Raw genomic sequence first — 17,546 nt, forward strand, 5'->3', positions numbered from 1 at the left:
TTCAGTCCATGTATATATAATGCAACTATAATATACTTGGGTTTAAATTTACTTCTGTACCCTTAGTCCTTTGTTCCTTCTCTCTCCTTTCCTGTCTTCTTTTGGATTAATCAAGTATTTATTATTACTCCATTTCCCACTCTACCAGTGTTTTAATTTTCCATTTTTTTATTATTATTTTAGCTGTTAAACACATAATTTAAAATTTTCTAGCAGCCACATTAAAAAGTAAAAAGATATAAAACATTAAAATTTTCTTTAATCTATTAAATATGGTCATTTTAATATGTATCAATATTTTAAAATAGGGTATTTTACATTCTTTTTTCCCTATACTAAGTTTTCAAAATCTGGTGTGTATTTTACAATCCTAGCACATCTCAATTTGGACCGGCCACATTTCAACTGCTCAGCAATCACATGCAGCCAGTGGCCACCGTATCAGACAGTGCAGCACTAGAGATTTATGGTATGTGACCCTTAGCTCATTAATATCTGTCAAAAATTAAGAACTTTGTAACTTTCTGGACCATACCAGGACCTTACAACATGCTAATTACATTTACTGCCCCACAAACCTTCTGAACCATTCAGTCCTGTACCTTAAAGCTAATATATCTTTACACAAAACATCTCTGCTACGCTGCACAGTCAGTACACACTCATATTTACCCAAATGCCCCGACAGCTCTCTATCCCCGCTGCTCACAGAACACCCTTTTCTTCTTTCCAAGGGGGGCTGCTCGTGATAAACTGTTCTTCCTGATCTGCTGGAAGCTGCCGGTCTCATCATTACTCCTCTGCAGCTGGTATCTTTTTCTCTTTTTTATGATTTTTCTTGTTGGCTTTCATTTTGGCAGTTTTACTATGCCCCTCCCGTCCTTCCCTCTCGCCTAGGGCTGCAATTACATGGGATAAACCTTCTCCTGTGATCCATGCCTGTTACACCCTCTTACAAAGTTTTCAACTTTCACCTCTTGGTGCTTCATTGTGGGTATTTTTAACTGATCAATCCTAGAATTCACAAATCTTTACTGTAGCATGCTGTTAAACCTAAAGTTCCTAACTTCAGCTATTGTATTTTTTAGTTCTAAAATTTCCATTCGACTCTATTTCATAGATTCCAGTTCTCTGAGAAAACAGTCTTTCTCTTCATCTACTGTCTTGAACACATGAATCAGTTATTTTAAAGGCCTATCTAAGAGTTCCAGCACCTGGAGCACCTGAAGCTTGTTCCTATTCCTCATCATTTCTCCATTTTCAGTCATTTGATCATGGTGACTGGCAGGCCTGGTGCTTCAGGCGGAATGCGGACACAGGAACCGAGGGTAAGGGGCTGACGGTGTCATCTCCCTGCAGGGAGGGTTCTAGTGTCTTCCAGCAGCTGGTCACCTCCATGCAGCCTGTGCAAGTTCTGAAGCTGGATTTCAGCTGGCCTCTTCCAGCCAACCTTTGTCTGTAAGGTACAGTGTTTTTATGGTCCCTACTGAACTCCCAGGGTGCCTGCCAGGGTCATTCTTCCTTGGCTGGCCTTGAACCCCTGCTTTTGGCCCCCCTGGTGCTGGTAGAACAAACACTGTGCTTGCTTTTATCCTTTAGGAAGCAGCTTTCCGCTGAGTCTCTCCACGTCCACCTCCATGCATCCTCGCATGGGACAAGCACCTTGAGGGCAACACCTAAGTCAAATGCTGCGTTCACTACTCTGAGACTGTCTTTGCCCTGGGATTTAGGACCCTCAAATCTCAGCTGCCATAGTAGTTCTGAACTCAGATTTTAAGTCTTTCTCCTCAGTGACTCTGAAACAAGCTCTAGACCACTGCTCTGTCTGGTCTCTGCCCTGCGTCTGAAACTGGCAAACGATCCAAGGGCTGAAAAAGGGAGCGTGAACAGGGGTTCCACTCAGGGTGACTCCTTCTCAAGTAAAGCCCAGTACATAAAAACATCACTTTTATACCATTCAAGTCCATCAGATCTTCTGATCCCACTAACCTCCACTAAGAAATGTACAGTCTTGTCTTCTTCAGTGTAAACTCTGATGAGAAAATCCCTCAAAAAAACTGTACATTCTTAATGTTTATTTGAGATTAAATTACCTTGGGCAGTACTAAAAGCTTTTGCCCATTTATTAAAACTATCTTGTACTAGATTAAGTGATTTCATTACCCTTTGGATTAACTAATCCATTTCTGGGCTTGGCATTTTATCAGAAAACAATGAGATTTCAAAGTAAAGCGCTCTTAAATTAACCTTTAGAGGCTCCTTGATTGTATTCAATCAGGCTTTCCCAGAATTGGGGAACAATGGTACAGCAGAAGCTGTTAAACACACAATTTAGAACCAAAGAGAATCGCGCTGAAAGTATGAGTTATTCTTCCTTATTATCTGGCTACTCTCTTACTATCCATCTTGTCCTGTCATCCCTGAAAGAAACGGCTAGAGGAGCCGGAGAAGTCGCCTCTGGGAAGCAGAAATTACGGAGGAGATGGAATAAAGCAGCAGATCATCACTTCTCTCTCTGAGGACTTAAGAATTATTTGTTAATTGCATATTTAAACTAACTTAAAAATACAACTGTATACAAGCTGAGGCACTGATTTAAGGAAAAAAAGAGGACTCAATCCTTAAAGCGATAGTCCTGAAGGTTGTCTGTAATGCCACAGACTCATGCCACAGCCGTAGGGCAGTCATCCATCCAGGGGGCGGGGAGTGGGGTCAGAGCCACATTTTAAACCTGACAGAACTCGGATGCTCAAGGCCCTATCAACAGTAATATTCCAGTATTCTAAAACTTCAGTGAACAATTGGTGGCAGGGCACAGTTTAAAAGAGAAAAATGTATCTGTTAGATAAAAGGCCAGTGCACAAGGGTTTGCTTTGTAATGGATGGCTAACGCAATTACAGTGATTAGCACAATTATTTTAGGATGACTCTTAAGAGAGTTAGGGGAAGACGATATGAGTACTGGGGAATCTATCTCCGGGATCAGACAGCTCCGACGACAGAAAGCACGCGCGGCCCCGGCACCGACGATGCACTCGGGGCCGGAGAGGGCAGAATGTGCTGAGTGTCACGTAACAGCCCTGCTCCAGTGAGCTGGCCTCGTGTCACAGCCTGCGCTTCCTGCTGACTGTGGGAAGTCAGAGACCCAAGGACTGGTCCCACGCTGCTGGCTTCGAAGGATGGGTAAGCTCACCCCTATTTACAGTGAGATAAGGAAAGGGCTCTGGCACTTCTTACGTGGCTCTTGACAAATTAAGAGTTCTATCAGATATATCTTGGAGCTTAAAAAGATTATGCATATAAAATTATGTCCAATTTTAACTCACAGACCTTTGAAATAAAAGAACCAGCATCCTATCTACTTTTAAACAGCAAAACAGATATCTGTCTTACAGGAAACAAAAGCCAGACAAACAAAGAAGCCATACGTAGCCATCATTACAGAAGTGCCCATAGGAAGTAAGGAAGAGGAAAATGGGCCTGAAGCACAAGGCTGTCCAGAGCACAGAAAGGTTTTCTTTACGATGGGTTAGCCATTCTGGTTTGCGTTATAGTTCCTCTTGCATTTTAGGTACCCAGTAAGTGAAAGAAGAAAAAAAAAAAACACTCACAATCATTAATTGAGGTTCTTAAAGAATTGATTTGTGTTTTTTTTTTCAGCCTAACACAATGGACATTAAAATCACAGAATCAGAAAATTTAAGTGGAAAGGAGCCAAGAGACATTAGTTAAAGCACTGATTTAATGCTTGAATTATCTCAATCAACTTAGTTACTTAACTTTTTAATCAATTCAATACACAGCAAAGTTCCATAATCAAGGGGTAGGTACTTTCTATCTAAAATTACTCAGTTTAAGTAGTGGTCTTGGAAAATTTAAAGCTTATGTTACAAGATGACACCCAATAACATAGAAAAATAATACTTCTAAAGTCTATTAAACATGTAGTCTATGCTAGAAAATGTGCATGACTACCTCAGTTAAGCCTCTATTTTACAGAGAAGGAAACTGAGGCTCAGAGAGGCTAAGTAATTTGCAGAAGGTCACACAGTGAGAGGCAGAGCTGACAGTCAAAGCTTACCTAACACTAAGTTCAAGCTCTTAATCACTACTCCTGTGTGATTCTCATGTGGCCTATGGATCGACTGCAGTGCTTGTGAAAATGCAGGTTCCAGAGTCTCACTGCATCCTCTCCGATGACAAATCTTGAAAAGTGGTTCTCAGGAATCTGCACTTTTCCCACTATCTTTACAGGCTTTACATGCAACCTTGAGAACCACTGTTCTAAAAATGAACGTCCAATATATCCCATGACATTCAATATATGGGTCCAGTCACTCAGCCCTGCCATGTGCAGGGCCTCCTGCTGGCCACTGAGGCAAAGACAGGCCCTTCTAAGGAGCTCACAGTCCAGAAAGGAAGACACGGCAAATTGACAACTTCAGTACCCTTGGGATATACTCTGTGGGGTTCTGCAACACAGGGAAATGAATTACAAAGACCCCCAAAGAATATGCCCTGAAATACAGAACACTCTCTGCCCTGGACTGGGCTCAGGTCAAGGGAGGGCTAGGAGGAGGGGCACATGTTAGGGACGAACCCTTGAGCGGCAGTGCAGAACAAGAGCAATTTTGCACAGATGCTGACTTCAAAGTTGAAGGAGCAGACACTCCCCAGGTGGAAGGGGTGGAGTGAGAGGATGGGGGCACTGGGGTCAAGGTGAGACTACGGAGGAACCAACAGGACCACACAGGGGCCAGATCAGCCGTGGGGGTCTGCTCTCCACACCAAGGGTCTTGGCTTTGGGCAAGGAGAAGCAGCTTAAAGAGAAGCAACCAGGTCACAATTTCAAATCACCATGGCAGCCAAGCAGGAGATGGACGGAGGATGAGGAAACCTTCGCAGTGCGCACGGTGGCACCACACGTGACAGCCTCACCAACCAAATGCCCCTCTGCAGGTGAAGGGATAGCAAGATGTGGTATAGCCACACCGTGGACTACTGTGCAGTCATCAGGAGGCGTGAGGGTTGGAGAACAGGCCACAATATGGAGGGACCGTGAAGACGTGAGGCTGGAGAACTGCACTGAGGGACCGCCGTGTGAAGGGTCTGGAGCAGGAGCGCACGGGAGATAGCGGGGAGGGCAGGGCTGCCCGGAGCAAACGGGGAGGGGCTGCTAACGGTACAGGGTTAGTGAAAATATTCTAAAATGGACTGTGGTGATGGCTGCAACACTCTGTGAATACACTCCAATGTGCATTTTTAAAAAGGTGGACTGTACCTTATGTAAAGTACACCCCAATAAAACATGATAAAAGGAAAAAAATTCAGGGGTTGTGCAATCCTGATGTATCTTGAGATTTCAGTCCTGGACCAAACCTGGAGCCACCAGCACTGATGTCCCCACACTCAGCAGAGCTGAGAGTATCTGGACTTTGATGTCTGGCTTCTCTCACGTAGCATATTTTCAAGACTCATCCATGTTGTAGCATGTGTCAAAACGTCCAATCTATGAACAAAGGGTCTTTCCACTTACTTAAGATTATAATTTTTTCCCATAGTGTTTTGCAGTTTTCAGTGTATAAGCCTTGTGCCTCCTTGGTTAAATTTATTTCTAAGTATTCTAATCATTTTGATGCTTTATAAATGGAAGTGTTAAGTTCATTTTCAGAGTTTTTTCTTTGCCAGTACATAGAGATGCAAGTGATTTTTATATTGACTTCATATCCTGCAATTTTGCTGGATTTGTTTATTAGCTCCATAAGTTTTTATGTGAGTTCTTGCAGGCTTTCTAGACAGTAGTCATGACATCTGCAGAGATAGTTCTACTTCTTCCTTTTCAATGTCTTTTATTTCCTTTTCTCATCTAACTGCCCTAGCGAGAACTTCCAGCAAAATGCTGAATGCAAGTGGTGAGAGTGGACAGCCTCCCTGTTCCTGATCTGGGGGTAAAGCCTTTGGTCTTCTACCACTAAATACAGTGTTAGCTGTGGGCTTTCCACACAAAAACAGGCAGAGAAAGTTCCCTTTCATTCTTACTATGGTGAGTCTTTTCATGAATGGGTTTCGAATTCTGTCAAAGACTTTTTCTGTACCCACTGAGATGAGTTTCTGGTTTTTCTCTTTATTCCATGACATGGATTAATTTTCATTCATTAAACCAACTTTGCATTCCTGAGATAAATCCCACTTGGTCACGCTGTAGAATTCCCTTTATCTGCTGCTGGATTCTTTTTTTTGGTATTTTATTGAGGACTTTTGTGTAAGGAACACTGGCCTGCAGTTTTCTTTACTTGTGATCTTTTTCTGGCTTTGTTATCAGGGTAATACTGGCCTCACAGGATGAGTCAGGAAGTGTTCTCTCTCCTATTTTTGGAAGAGTCTGAGAAAGACTGCTGTCAACTCTTCTCTTACACGTTTGGTAGAATTCACCAGTGAGGCCACCCGGCCCTGGGCTGGCTTTTCTTTGTTGAGAGTTTTTTGATCACCAATTCCGTTTCTTTAGCTGCTATAGGTCTATTCCAATTTTATTTCTTCCTGAGTCAGTCTGGATAGTCTGTGACTGTGAGGAGCCTGTCCACTTCACGTGGGTCACACACCCGCTGGGGTATGTTCACAGGTCCCCTTTGGATCCTCTTCATTTCTGAAAGGCCATTAGTCGTGTTCCCACTTTTATTCCTGCTTCTACCAACTTTAGTCTCCTCTTTTTCTCTTTGTTAGTCTAGCTACAGGTTTGTAAATCTACCGATCTTTTCAAAGAACCAACTTTGGGTTTCGCTGATCTTCTCTGATTTTTCTATTCCCTTTGTTTCTGCCCTAATCTTTATTACTCCTTCCTGTGGCTGCTTTAGGCCTCATTCACTCTTCTTTTTCTCCTTTCTTCAGGTAGGTTAGCTCACTGATTTAAGATACTCTTCTTTTGAAAGGTAGGTGTTTATAGCTATAAACTTCCCTGAGAGCTGCTTTTCAATGCCTCCCTCAGTTTTGTTGTGAATTTTTCCTTCTGTTATTAATTTCTAATTGTATTCCAATGAAATGATACCGTGTGTAACTGCAATCTTTTGAAATGTACTGAGATCTGTTTTATTACTCAACATACAGCCTCTCCTGAAGGTTCTGCGTGCACCTGAGAAGAACGTGTATCTTGCTGGTGCTGGATAGTGAGTGCCCCACAGCTGCCTCACAGGTCTCGTCAGCACACAGCACACAGCACACACATATACACAGCACACACAGTGCACTTACACACTCAGCATGGAGTTCGAGGCTTGTGTGCCTGTGCTGATTTCTCTCAGTTGTATCCCATCATTTACTTTTTTTCCCCCGCTAGGCGATTATTTTATACGTGTACAGTTCAGTGGCAGTAAGTATATTCACACTGTTGTGCAACCGCCACCAGCATCCATTTCTGGAACTTTCTTCAGCTTGCATGACTGAAACTCTGTACTCTTTGAACAATACTCCCCATTAGCCCCCAGCCCCTGGCAACCTCGTCTCCTTCCAGTCGCTACGCATCTGACTACTCTAAGGATTTCATGTAAGTGGAATCATGTAACGTGTTCTTCTGTGTTAATATCTGTACTTCAGTCAGCATAATGTCTTTAAGATTCATCCACACTGTGGGATGTGTTAGAATTTCTTTCCTTTTAAAGGCTGAATAATATCCCACCGTGTGTGTCGCCACATTTTGTTTATCCAGTCATCTGTCAATGGACACTGGGGTGGCTTCCACCTTCTGGCTACTGTGAATAGTGCTCCTATGGACACGGAAGTACAAATATCTGATCAGGACCACATGCTCAATTATTCTGCGTACAGACAAATAATAAGCAGGCTTTCTGGATCACACATTAGTGCCATGTTTAACTGCACCACGCCCCGTTCCCACTGACAGGACACAAGGGTCCAACCTCTCCACACCCTCCCAGCACTGCTTTTCATCTAACGGAAGCTGGAGATGTGGACACACAAGCACATCCTCACTGAGCATGGTGACTTTCTGAGAATTCAAAGTCCACTGCGATGCACTACATGAGCTGAGGGTCACTGCCTGAGGCTACCTGCAAACTTTCCAAAGGGGACTTGTTTACAGCAATTGTTCTTAATTTCTTCCTCCACTACTTTGTTATCTCTTTTACACGAAGATTGTGGGGGAAACGTTATAGCTAGTCCCTCCACATCATTTCAGTGAGGTGAGGGCCGATGTCATGGAGCCAGGGATACAGAATTCTAATTTCTTCTTGGGCGGCCACACCAAAGGTGAAGCAGCCATGCAGACCTCTGGCTGCCAGCCGGGTGACGGGATCGCATGTGCGGACACCAAGAGCCTAAGCTGAGCTTCTAGCTGCCTAATGGCTACACTTTAGAGCTTTCCATCTTGCAGAGAATTAGAACTGCCTCTCCAAATGCCGTATTTACTCAACATCACTTAAAATAAAACCTGAATAAAATAATGAAAGAGAGAGGAGGAGAGAGCGAGACTGACAGACTGAAGCAAGGGCAGGCTGTGACCAGTCCAGACGCACAAGGACGACAGCACAGGCAAGGGAAAATGCCATGAAAAAAAGCAGCCAGAAGAAAGCTCTAAACTTAATAACTAAAATACTAATTTAAGTAAAATGAATGCACTTTCACTCTGAGACCAGACGAGGCCTCAATAAAAGCACTTCACCAGGACTCAGGAGGGCCTATGACAGCTGACCGAGCAACTGAGGGAAGGGAGGGACATGTGTCCAGCCCAGGACATGCTCCCAGTCCATGGCAGACTGAGTCCGGTGTGGGAGACGCACAGTGAGCCCGACACCCAGCACCTAACACGGCCGCTGCGCACGTGGGTACCTGATAGCCTTCGGTCTTCTTCTGGCACCACTTCAGCAAGGCGTTCCTCTTGGATCCTCCATATTCTCTTGCCAATGCTGAGAGAGGGTCCTTCCTTTCTTCCCTGATAAGTGAAATAAGAACCCAAGTTGAAAGTTTTCTCTTTGAGCACCCTTATAAGCCAGAAATCTAGCAAACAGAAGAGGCCTGTGTGGGTTTGCAGCTGAACAGGACAAACGCACACATGGAGGCATCTCCCAGCAGGATGGGTCTTCCTCCGTTTGACTTCACCTGTCAATTTCTACGGGCCCACAGCCCCAGCACTGTCGGGGGCTCTGCCCTCTGCAGGGGGCCTCTACTCGCCGTCCACACAGAACTGGCAAAGATTCGCTATAGACTGTGCTCACAGTTAACGGGGCGCACCCTAGGATGCTCAGGGGAGCGTCCTGACACTTCGACTCGGGCTTTCATCACACCTTATCCTTTCACGGTCTGTATGTTTAGTTTTATTTTACTCATTTTTGCTTCCAACTTTTATGTCCTTAATCATTTCATCTTTTTAAAAAATCACTAACTGTAAATACAAAGGACAAAGTTATGTAAGGTAAAGAGCTATAAGGCTTAGTTCCTGCTTCAAAGTACTTATAACTGCGGGAAGCAGATATGACAGAAAGACGGTAATAAACATTTAAAACACCCATAAGATTTGTCTCAAATGTGTTACTGCTGACCTGTACACTCTTTATTGACTCTAAGTAATTAGCATTTTACCTTGCCTAGAAAATGGAATTTTTCTGTAAACCCACTCACTCATTCGCTCAATACCTCCTCATGAAGCACCACTGGGCTAGGCCCCATGCACGTGCTGGTAACAGGCGGTCAGCAACACAGGGCCCCTGCCCTTGAGCAGCTCAGAGTTTACTATGGGATGGACAGACTGCAGAGGCTCGGGGTGGGGGTGGGCGAATCGATGGCTCTGCATAACTCATGTCTTAGAATCATAGGTAGGGTACTCCAGGGCAGTCAACTGCCTTGTAGGCAAAATAAAAATCCTGCCCCAGACCAGACACTGAATCACACTAGGTTCTGTTGACCACCTGGTGATGGAGCAGGGGAGGCGGACCAAGTGCTTCCTCCCAGCAACTACCAGGAGACCAGAACCCCGAGGAGCGCCTGGAGAGAGCACTCTGTCAAATGACTTGCCCCTCAACCAGTAGTACACTCTTAAAAGCGTGGTCTAATTTTTAGTGACCGTTTTACAAGGCAAGTGGAGACTGCGGCCCCTGGGCCGCCAGCTGAGCCGCCCACCCACTGCCCTGGAGGCCATGACGTCACAAGAGGCCTTGGGCTCCTCGCGCGCCCATCCCGTCTGTCTTCCCCGCCCAGTACATCAGGGAGGCAGAGAGCACATGTGCAGAACTGAAGCTTTTCCACTGGAGAGTTGCACTGAAATAGCACCAATTTTCACCTATCTCAGAACCAAAAGTAAAATACGAAAAAATCTCAACTGCCTTGAAGAAACACACTTTTATGTCTGTGTGCCAGCCCGCCAGATTCCTGCTTTGGTTTAAAGGGTTCGAGGAAGTTTGTTATAACAATAACACTACTGAACACAGGAAATGAGAATGAAGATAAAGGTAAGATGTGTGAATGAAAGCAAAAGGGCAAGCCAAAAATAACCCACTCCATCAAGCTCAAAGCACAAGGAACTACTAGTCACCGTGAAAGGTTTTATCTGGTTTACACAGGGGCCGTTTTGTTATAAATGCAGCTTCAACAGCAGCAGGGAAGAGTAAACCCTACAGACACAACAGGCCGAGAAGAGGGCCCCTGGAGCTGAAGGGGGTCCTGCGGTCTTCACCGTGGGACGAGGAGGCTGAGGCCAGCAGATGCCTTGCTGAGGGTCACAGCTTCCAAGTGGGGGGCTGGGAAGAGAGGGGACCCTTCCCGCGGGCAGCCTGTGGCCTCGGACTCATGGACGAGCTAGGGCAGGACCGGGCCCGCGTCAGGCTCCTCACTGTGCGCCCCAGCCGGACAGGCATGGCCTGTGGGCCACTCTCCTAAGAGGTCGGTCCCCTCAAGGCAGGGCTTTAAAAGTATAGATAATCTGAGCTTGAGAGACCAAATCTTCTACTTTATCCTCAGACCTGAGAGTCAGTATACAGCAAGGTTCTGAAACCTGTTCCTTTACCCTTCCCTGAATCCTCTGAACAGTCACTGGAGACACTGACCTTGGCAAAAACACCCCTCCCTCCCCACCCGCCACCAACGAGGCCCCGTCCCCTGCATGCCACCCACACCCAGGATTCCAGGGTCACTACACTTCCTTTTGTACTCAGCTGTTCCCTAATGCAGAAAACCAAAACCAAACAAACCCACAAAGAAACAAAAACAAAACCACCCACTGCCTGGGGGAAATAACTCCCTCCTGTACTTTGTTTCACTGTTTCACTTCTGCGTCATGTTTCCCAGTACTGGGCACAGAAGACCAGATCAGAAAACATCTAATAACACACAAAGGAAGAAACGGACCAGTGCTCAAATGCCATCACTTCACAAGCTGACCACCTGTGTCGGAGGCCGGGAGCCACGCGGGGAGCACCAGCACTAACTGCTCCCTACCTTATGCGGCTCCGGGCAGTGGGGGTCACGGAGGCCGTGGGGGAGGAGGAGAGGGACAGCTGTGGTGATGTGGCTCCCATGGCCATGAGCGAGGCCGGTGACGCGCCCTCGGCCGCAGACATGTCTCGTTTCATCTCTTCGCTGCTTCGTCGAGACACTGATGGCGACAAATGGTCATTACGCATTTTATAGCAAAAACGTTTTAAATTGAGTTCTTGAGACACCTTCTTCAGTGGAGAAATTACATACAGGAGGAAAAACTAACATTAAGGATTTCTTATTTTCTTTGTTAAAAGCGCTGTAGAAAAGGTACAGCCGTTGGAACGGGGAAGCCTGCGCGCCCTGAGGGCAGGCAGTGCGTCTGATCCACTCTACACACTCCCGGTGCCCTAGGGGCGCACGTGAGCACCCACAAACACGACCCAAACAAAGGGCAAGGAGAGCAACACCTGCAGCTACGCAGGCTCGACTAAAACCAGCACAGCCCCTCCGAACCTGGCCACAGCACTGCCGAAGGGACAGAGAGGAAAGGGACACTGCATTACAGGGCTCTGCTTAATTCCGGGTTAAGCCACGTTTTCAAAAACATGAATCAAAGAGACAGAAAAGCAAAAGGTATCACGTCAAGTCAACTACTGAGAGATAAGAACCACCAGGGGGGTCCAACGTTCAAAGTCCGGCGGAGTAAGACACTGCACCTGGCTGGAATTACACAAAGTCCTGGTAACTGTGAGGTAGAAGCAGACACTTCAGCCGTCAATAATGTAGTGGCTTCTAGCCTGATGCGCTGAGGATGAGCAGGTCCTCAGGGTGCTGAGCCGAGCCCGGTGAGACATGAGATGTGAAACCAAGTTCCTGACCTCAGACAAGTTTTCTCTCACCTCGGGGACTGTGATCTGTATCACCCTGGGCGGGTGGGAACACACTCAATGTCACAGACCAGTAATCTTCCCTGATGCCTGGAACTGACCCTTTAATGCTAAAATTCTCTTGATCATTTCAGGATAGCCACAGGCAGACTACTTACTACTCTGTAACAGTTAAGTGATGTCTTTAAAGATCCAGGAGACAGACGCTTTCTCCAACTGCATGATCTTACTAGAATGATGCACTCCCATATTTCTGACATAATTTTGTAATTATTCTGGTTTTTTCTGTCCATGTAAGATCTCTGCATGCCTTGAATCAGCAGTTCCTTTTAAGTGGTGTGCTAGGAAACTAAATGAGAACACCTTTCATAATTTTAAATAAAACAGAGGAAACAGACTGAGAAAGAATTGGAAGAACTCTGTTAGAGGAAGAGGCTCTGGATCTAGGCTTTGGGCTGTAATTTTGGCTGGACTTCCCACTGGTTTAAAGACCCAGCTAAGAAGTATAACAACTGCACTAACTAAATCCTGTACAAGCGGGGCGTCAACCACGTGAGGCAGAGCTGTAGGAGTCTCTCCTCTCCTGGTCCAGTGTCTAAGGAGAAAGAAAGGAGGACGTTAACATGAACTAATAAACCAGTGTTAGCTCTGGGAGGCCAACAAAGGAGGCCAGTCAAACCTACCATTGTCGGAGGGCTTTGTCACACTGAAAAAATCTGGCTTCCAGAGAATTTTTGGTTTGCTCTGAAGCAACTCTTCAAAACCCATCATGACACATCTTGGGATAAATACTCTAACCTTTCAGAACCAAATCAACTCTGTATGAAGCTGTATTTTCAGCACACCTTCTAACCCACTCTAGGCACTTAATGGACACTTGTTAAGTGAATGGAATTACCTAGTTCTTGTTTTTTATTTTTAAAATCAAGGCCATGAAATGTGATTTCTATAGAATCTGGAAGATACCATGGGGAAATTCAGAGTAAAAAACAATCAACTCAAGAACAAAAGAGGCAAGTGATGCTAAATAAGTCTAAAGAGAAAGTACTCAGTACCATTACCAAAACTTCTTTTTAAAGGAAATTCCAGGTAAAAGGTGTTACCTGAGATGGTCTTGGCACTTTCCATGGCAGGTACTCTGGGCAGAGAAGCAGGTCGGCTGGTTGAAGACGTTCTGAGTAGATGCTCTGCACAGAGTGGAAAGATTCACAGTAAAGAGCCCCACCCCAGAACCTGAAGGAGCAAGGGCAGCAGGGCGGTGAGTTTCACGCCCCTCGTCCTTGAGGCTCCCCCCTCACTCCCAGCCTGGGGGCCTGGGAGCTACACGGTTCCCCAGGGAGTCCGTACACAGAACAGCTCCGCAGACAAGGAACACGGGAAAGCGTCCATTCAGTTTTCACTTCTAGAGATGAGACATTCAACACAGCTGAACACTTCTAAACAACCAACTGCTACTTACCTCTGATGCAATTCAACCCAAACTCAAAGATCCCCTGCTATACCTGTACCTGGGTCTAAAAGCACAAACTAAATAAAAGCCTCGCGCCTGTACGCCTGGAGCTAGTGGGGAAGTTACGCGCACACAACCAGACAAGTAGGGGGGATGCCGGAATAGCAGGACGACGAGCGCCGTCAGACCAGAGAGGGCAGCCATCACCTCCCCTCAGGCAGCGGGGAGCCTTCGCCGCATAAGGACATGAGCTGTCAGATGCAGGCCTGGCTGCCGGGGGAGAGGGGTGGGAGCAGCGTCTGAGCCTGGCAGTGATCAGAGGTACAAGGACATTCAATTTAGGGACAGTAAACCCCCGTGCAGCTAAACAAGGGGCCTGCAGAGAACAGAGGGCAGCAGGAGACAGGTTGCTCCCAGGCGAGTGGGCTCCGGTCTGAGGGCAACGTGGAAGTGGCCATCGTTTCTGAACCTTCAGGAAGGACAGGCAGACGCCGCCACTGCCACTAAGCATGTGGCCCCACCTGCAGAGCTCCTCCTTGCTCCCAAACACAAGCCATCTTGGGAGACCCTGCAGTGCCATGAACACTGGCCGGCTGCCCCCGCCTCCTCCATCGCCCTCTGCCCGGCCACCCTCAGCAGCCTTGCATCCTCCCTCCAACATCGTGTCCTCAGCACCTGCTCCCCACAGTGGGAGCCCCGAACACAGACCAGCACCCCCACCTCAGGCTCCAACCCCAGCGAGGCTGCCGTCAGGCCAGGACGACATGTGCCAGGATGGGCAGACAAGTCCCGCCTGCCAGGTGTTCGCAGTGTGTGACGGCGTCACACTTCCTGGGGACCACAAGGCTCGCTGTCCGAGACCGTCCCCACCACAAACACACACCGACAGGGAGAGGCAAGCCTGACCTACAACCATCAAACAGCCTGTCAGCACTTCTTTTCAAGAAGTGGCAATTTAAAAAATACTCCCTCTCAAAATATCACGATGTCAAAAGTGACGTCACGCGACGGCACCTTTCAAGGATAGCACACCCGTCATTCCAAAATTTACTTTCCAGGCATGAGGAGCACATAGCACTTTGGCAGGGAAGGCAGTGGAAGGATGAGCTTACTTCTGAACGAAGACAGGACTCTCGCAGCCCAGAGCTGCTGCACCTCCCTTGTCCTGAATAACCACCACCTCGGGGCAGAGCCTACCAGCGAGCTGCGGTCAGAATCCTGGACCCTGCCGTGGCCGGCGAGCACCCTCCCAGGAGGAGCGCCCTGTGCACAAAGTCTGACAGACAAAGCCAAGTTCATGGAACATGGAAATAGTAGGAAACAGATACCACCTTTTAAAATTTAATCAAAACGCCCACTTCACGGTTATGAAACCAGTCATTTCCCAAAAACCTTCATCTCTCAAGGAACACAGCAAGCAGAGAAAGCGGGAAGAAAGGTTACAAGACAGAGGACTGGGACAAGGAGTGTGAAGGCCGAGGCAAGCAGCGGGCGGGGGGGGGGGCGCGAGGGCGGCAGCCACTGCATCTCCCCCGACCCTGCGGGCACGCGACGATGAAGCATGTTTACAACGCGACTGCGAGTCTCTGCCCAGCCCAGGCCAGCCTTGCTCTCACTGCATGTCCAAGGGTCCAAGTCCATCTCAATCTGTGGACAGTCCCTGGCACAGGCCACTAGCTCCTTTCTGAAGACGTACAGAAAGGCCCGGAAAGCCCCCACGGCTCTTCATGGCAGAATTGCTGGGCGAGTCTCTGCGGGCACAGCGCAGCCTGCTGCGGCTCAGGCACCTGGGGAGCAGGGGCAGGCGCCCACTCCACCGCACGGCGGCCGGACCACATCCTTACATCCAACCGCTGTGTCCCTTTTCGGGAAACAAGTCAATATGACAGCTGAGCATGGCAAGGAGGAGATTAGACGTTGCAGTGATTGTCTGCTCTGCTGCCTTAGGGCGCAGTTTTTGTCTGTAATTCATTCATGAAACAAAAACCTCCTGGGTGTCTGCTACTTGCCAGGCACTGGGTGTGATGCAAGGGTCAGAGAAAGGGAAAAAGAGGCAGGAACTTGCCCTCGTGGAAGTTGGAGTCTGGAGCGGAAGCCAGACATTCAAAACATCACCGCGAGTGAGGGAAGCAGGACAGACCGGTACCAGGGGCTCAGGGAACACAGCGGGGACATGACCTGCTCTGGAGTGGAGGGCCAGAAAGGCCTCCTCGGGAAACAGCATCTCGGTTACGACTAGCAGGATAATTAATAGGTTTCCTACAGGCAAAGGAGAGTGCGTTCCCAGCGGGGTGCTCAGCAGACACCAAAAGAGATGGAGGGCCGCAGTGCTGCACACAGAGGGGCGGCTAGGAGGCCCAGGCCGGGCTTGAGGCTGTGGACTCCACCTGCTGGCAACGCGGAACCAAGGAAGGCTTCCTTAGATGGACATCCGTCCGGCTGCCGGGGGTGGGAGGGTAACAGTGCAGGCAGGGTGAGGGGTTCAACTACAGAGCAGAGAGAAGGGTGGTCTGGACTGGGGTGGTAGCAGAGGAGATGCGAGAGGAACGCAGACCGGAGGGTTCCTCAATGAGGCAGCACCTGGATGTGGAGGAAGAGGAGGGCAGCTCCATGTGCAGAGGTGACAAAGGGAAGAGCACTATGGGAGGAAGAGGTGAGGACACACGGAATGTGAGAACCCTATGAGGTACCTGGGGAAGGATGTGGACGGAGCAGACAGAGGAAGTGCAGATATGAAGTCAGAGCGAATATGTGTAGTTCTGGAAATAATCAACATGCAGCTGATGAGATGAGAATGAACCACTGCCACGCAAGTCCTGGTAACCTTGGTCTGAGTAACTTCATACCCTGTGGGTACAAAACTGAGGTGAGACCGTGGAGGAGCGAGTGGGAGACAAGCTGGGAAGGGCAGGAGAGAGGGTGCAGGAGCCACAGGAGGAGGGGAGACACTTCTTCTCCACGGGGGAGACAGGGGAGACGGCGGGGGGCATTTTCAGACGATGGGAGGGAGCTGGCAGAGAGGGTCAAGCTGAAGACCCAGGAGGGTGAGAGGAGAGCGTGAGGCTAAGAGCATCTGTGCAGGCCGGGGGATGAGACCAGGGCTCGGAGAAAGGGAGAAACCACACAGGCATACTGCTTGCTCTGGACGGGCAGGCCACGGTAACACAAGCACACCAGGCCGGCCACTTCTGTCTCTCACTGGAGAAATCACAGAGATAAACAGGTACGGGCACTTGTCCTTTTATTGTTTCCCAAATCAAATTTACAGGCAAAATAGTGGTTTAAAAACAGGAGCCTAAATAGCCAACTTCTGTTCACAGAGGAATAGCTCCAAATGGGCCAATGTTCCTGCTGAAAACAACTATAAAATCTTGGGAAAATATGAAGATCAACTACTTAAAGGCACTGAAGAGAAATCAAGAGAAGGAAGAAAAAGAAAGGCGCCTACACTTGGAAGAAGGAAACAGCGCTGGGTGAGTTCCCCGGGTTTATGGCTATGGGCCGAGTGCAGGCCCCAGAGGAGGCTGTGCAGGGCAGCTAGGGTTTGGTAGCCAACCCATGGCCTTACCGCCTTGAAGAAGCAGAGGAGGTAACTCGGGACAACCAAAGCTGCTGGAAAGCAAAGGGATGAGGGAAATCCTAGAAAGGACGGAGTCATGAATCCTGTATATGAATCTGCCCAAATCTCACTGGCCCCTGAAATCCAGAAGAACTCAGATTCCAAGGAGCTGCATTAAGGAAAAATAACCAAACAGCTATTTCAACTGAAGGAAAGAGACTGGAGTGTG

At 47.8% G+C, this 17,546-nt stretch overlaps 1 protein-coding gene across 3 annotated transcripts in view; it reads right to left on the reverse strand.

The window, feature by feature from the left end:
* Positions 1-17,546, reverse strand: part of SPECC1L (sperm antigen with calponin homology and coiled-coil domains 1 like) — a 112,531-nt gene that overhangs the window by 28,188 nt on the left and 66,797 nt on the right. For all 3 annotated transcript variants that reach the window (XR_004316732.1, XM_032471985.1, XM_032471984.1), the window contains 3 exons: positions 13,412-13,495; positions 11,440-11,596; positions 8,839-8,941 (listed from right to left, as the gene is read on the reverse strand). Coding sequence is in view for 2 of the 3 variants with exons in the window: in XM_032471985.1 (XP_032327876.1) it covers positions 8,839-8,941; positions 11,440-11,596; positions 13,412-13,495 (344 nt within the window). In the remaining variant the exon portion in view is untranslated. The remainder of the gene's footprint in view (positions 1-8,838; positions 8,942-11,439; positions 11,597-13,411; positions 13,496-17,546) is intronic.

Source organism: Camelus ferus, chromosome 32 (genome assembly GCF_009834535.1).
Source record: "Camelus ferus isolate YT-003-E chromosome 32, BCGSAC_Cfer_1.0, whole genome shotgun sequence".
In the NCBI taxonomy this organism is placed as follows: domain Eukaryota; kingdom Metazoa; phylum Chordata; class Mammalia; order Artiodactyla; family Camelidae; genus Camelus; species Camelus ferus.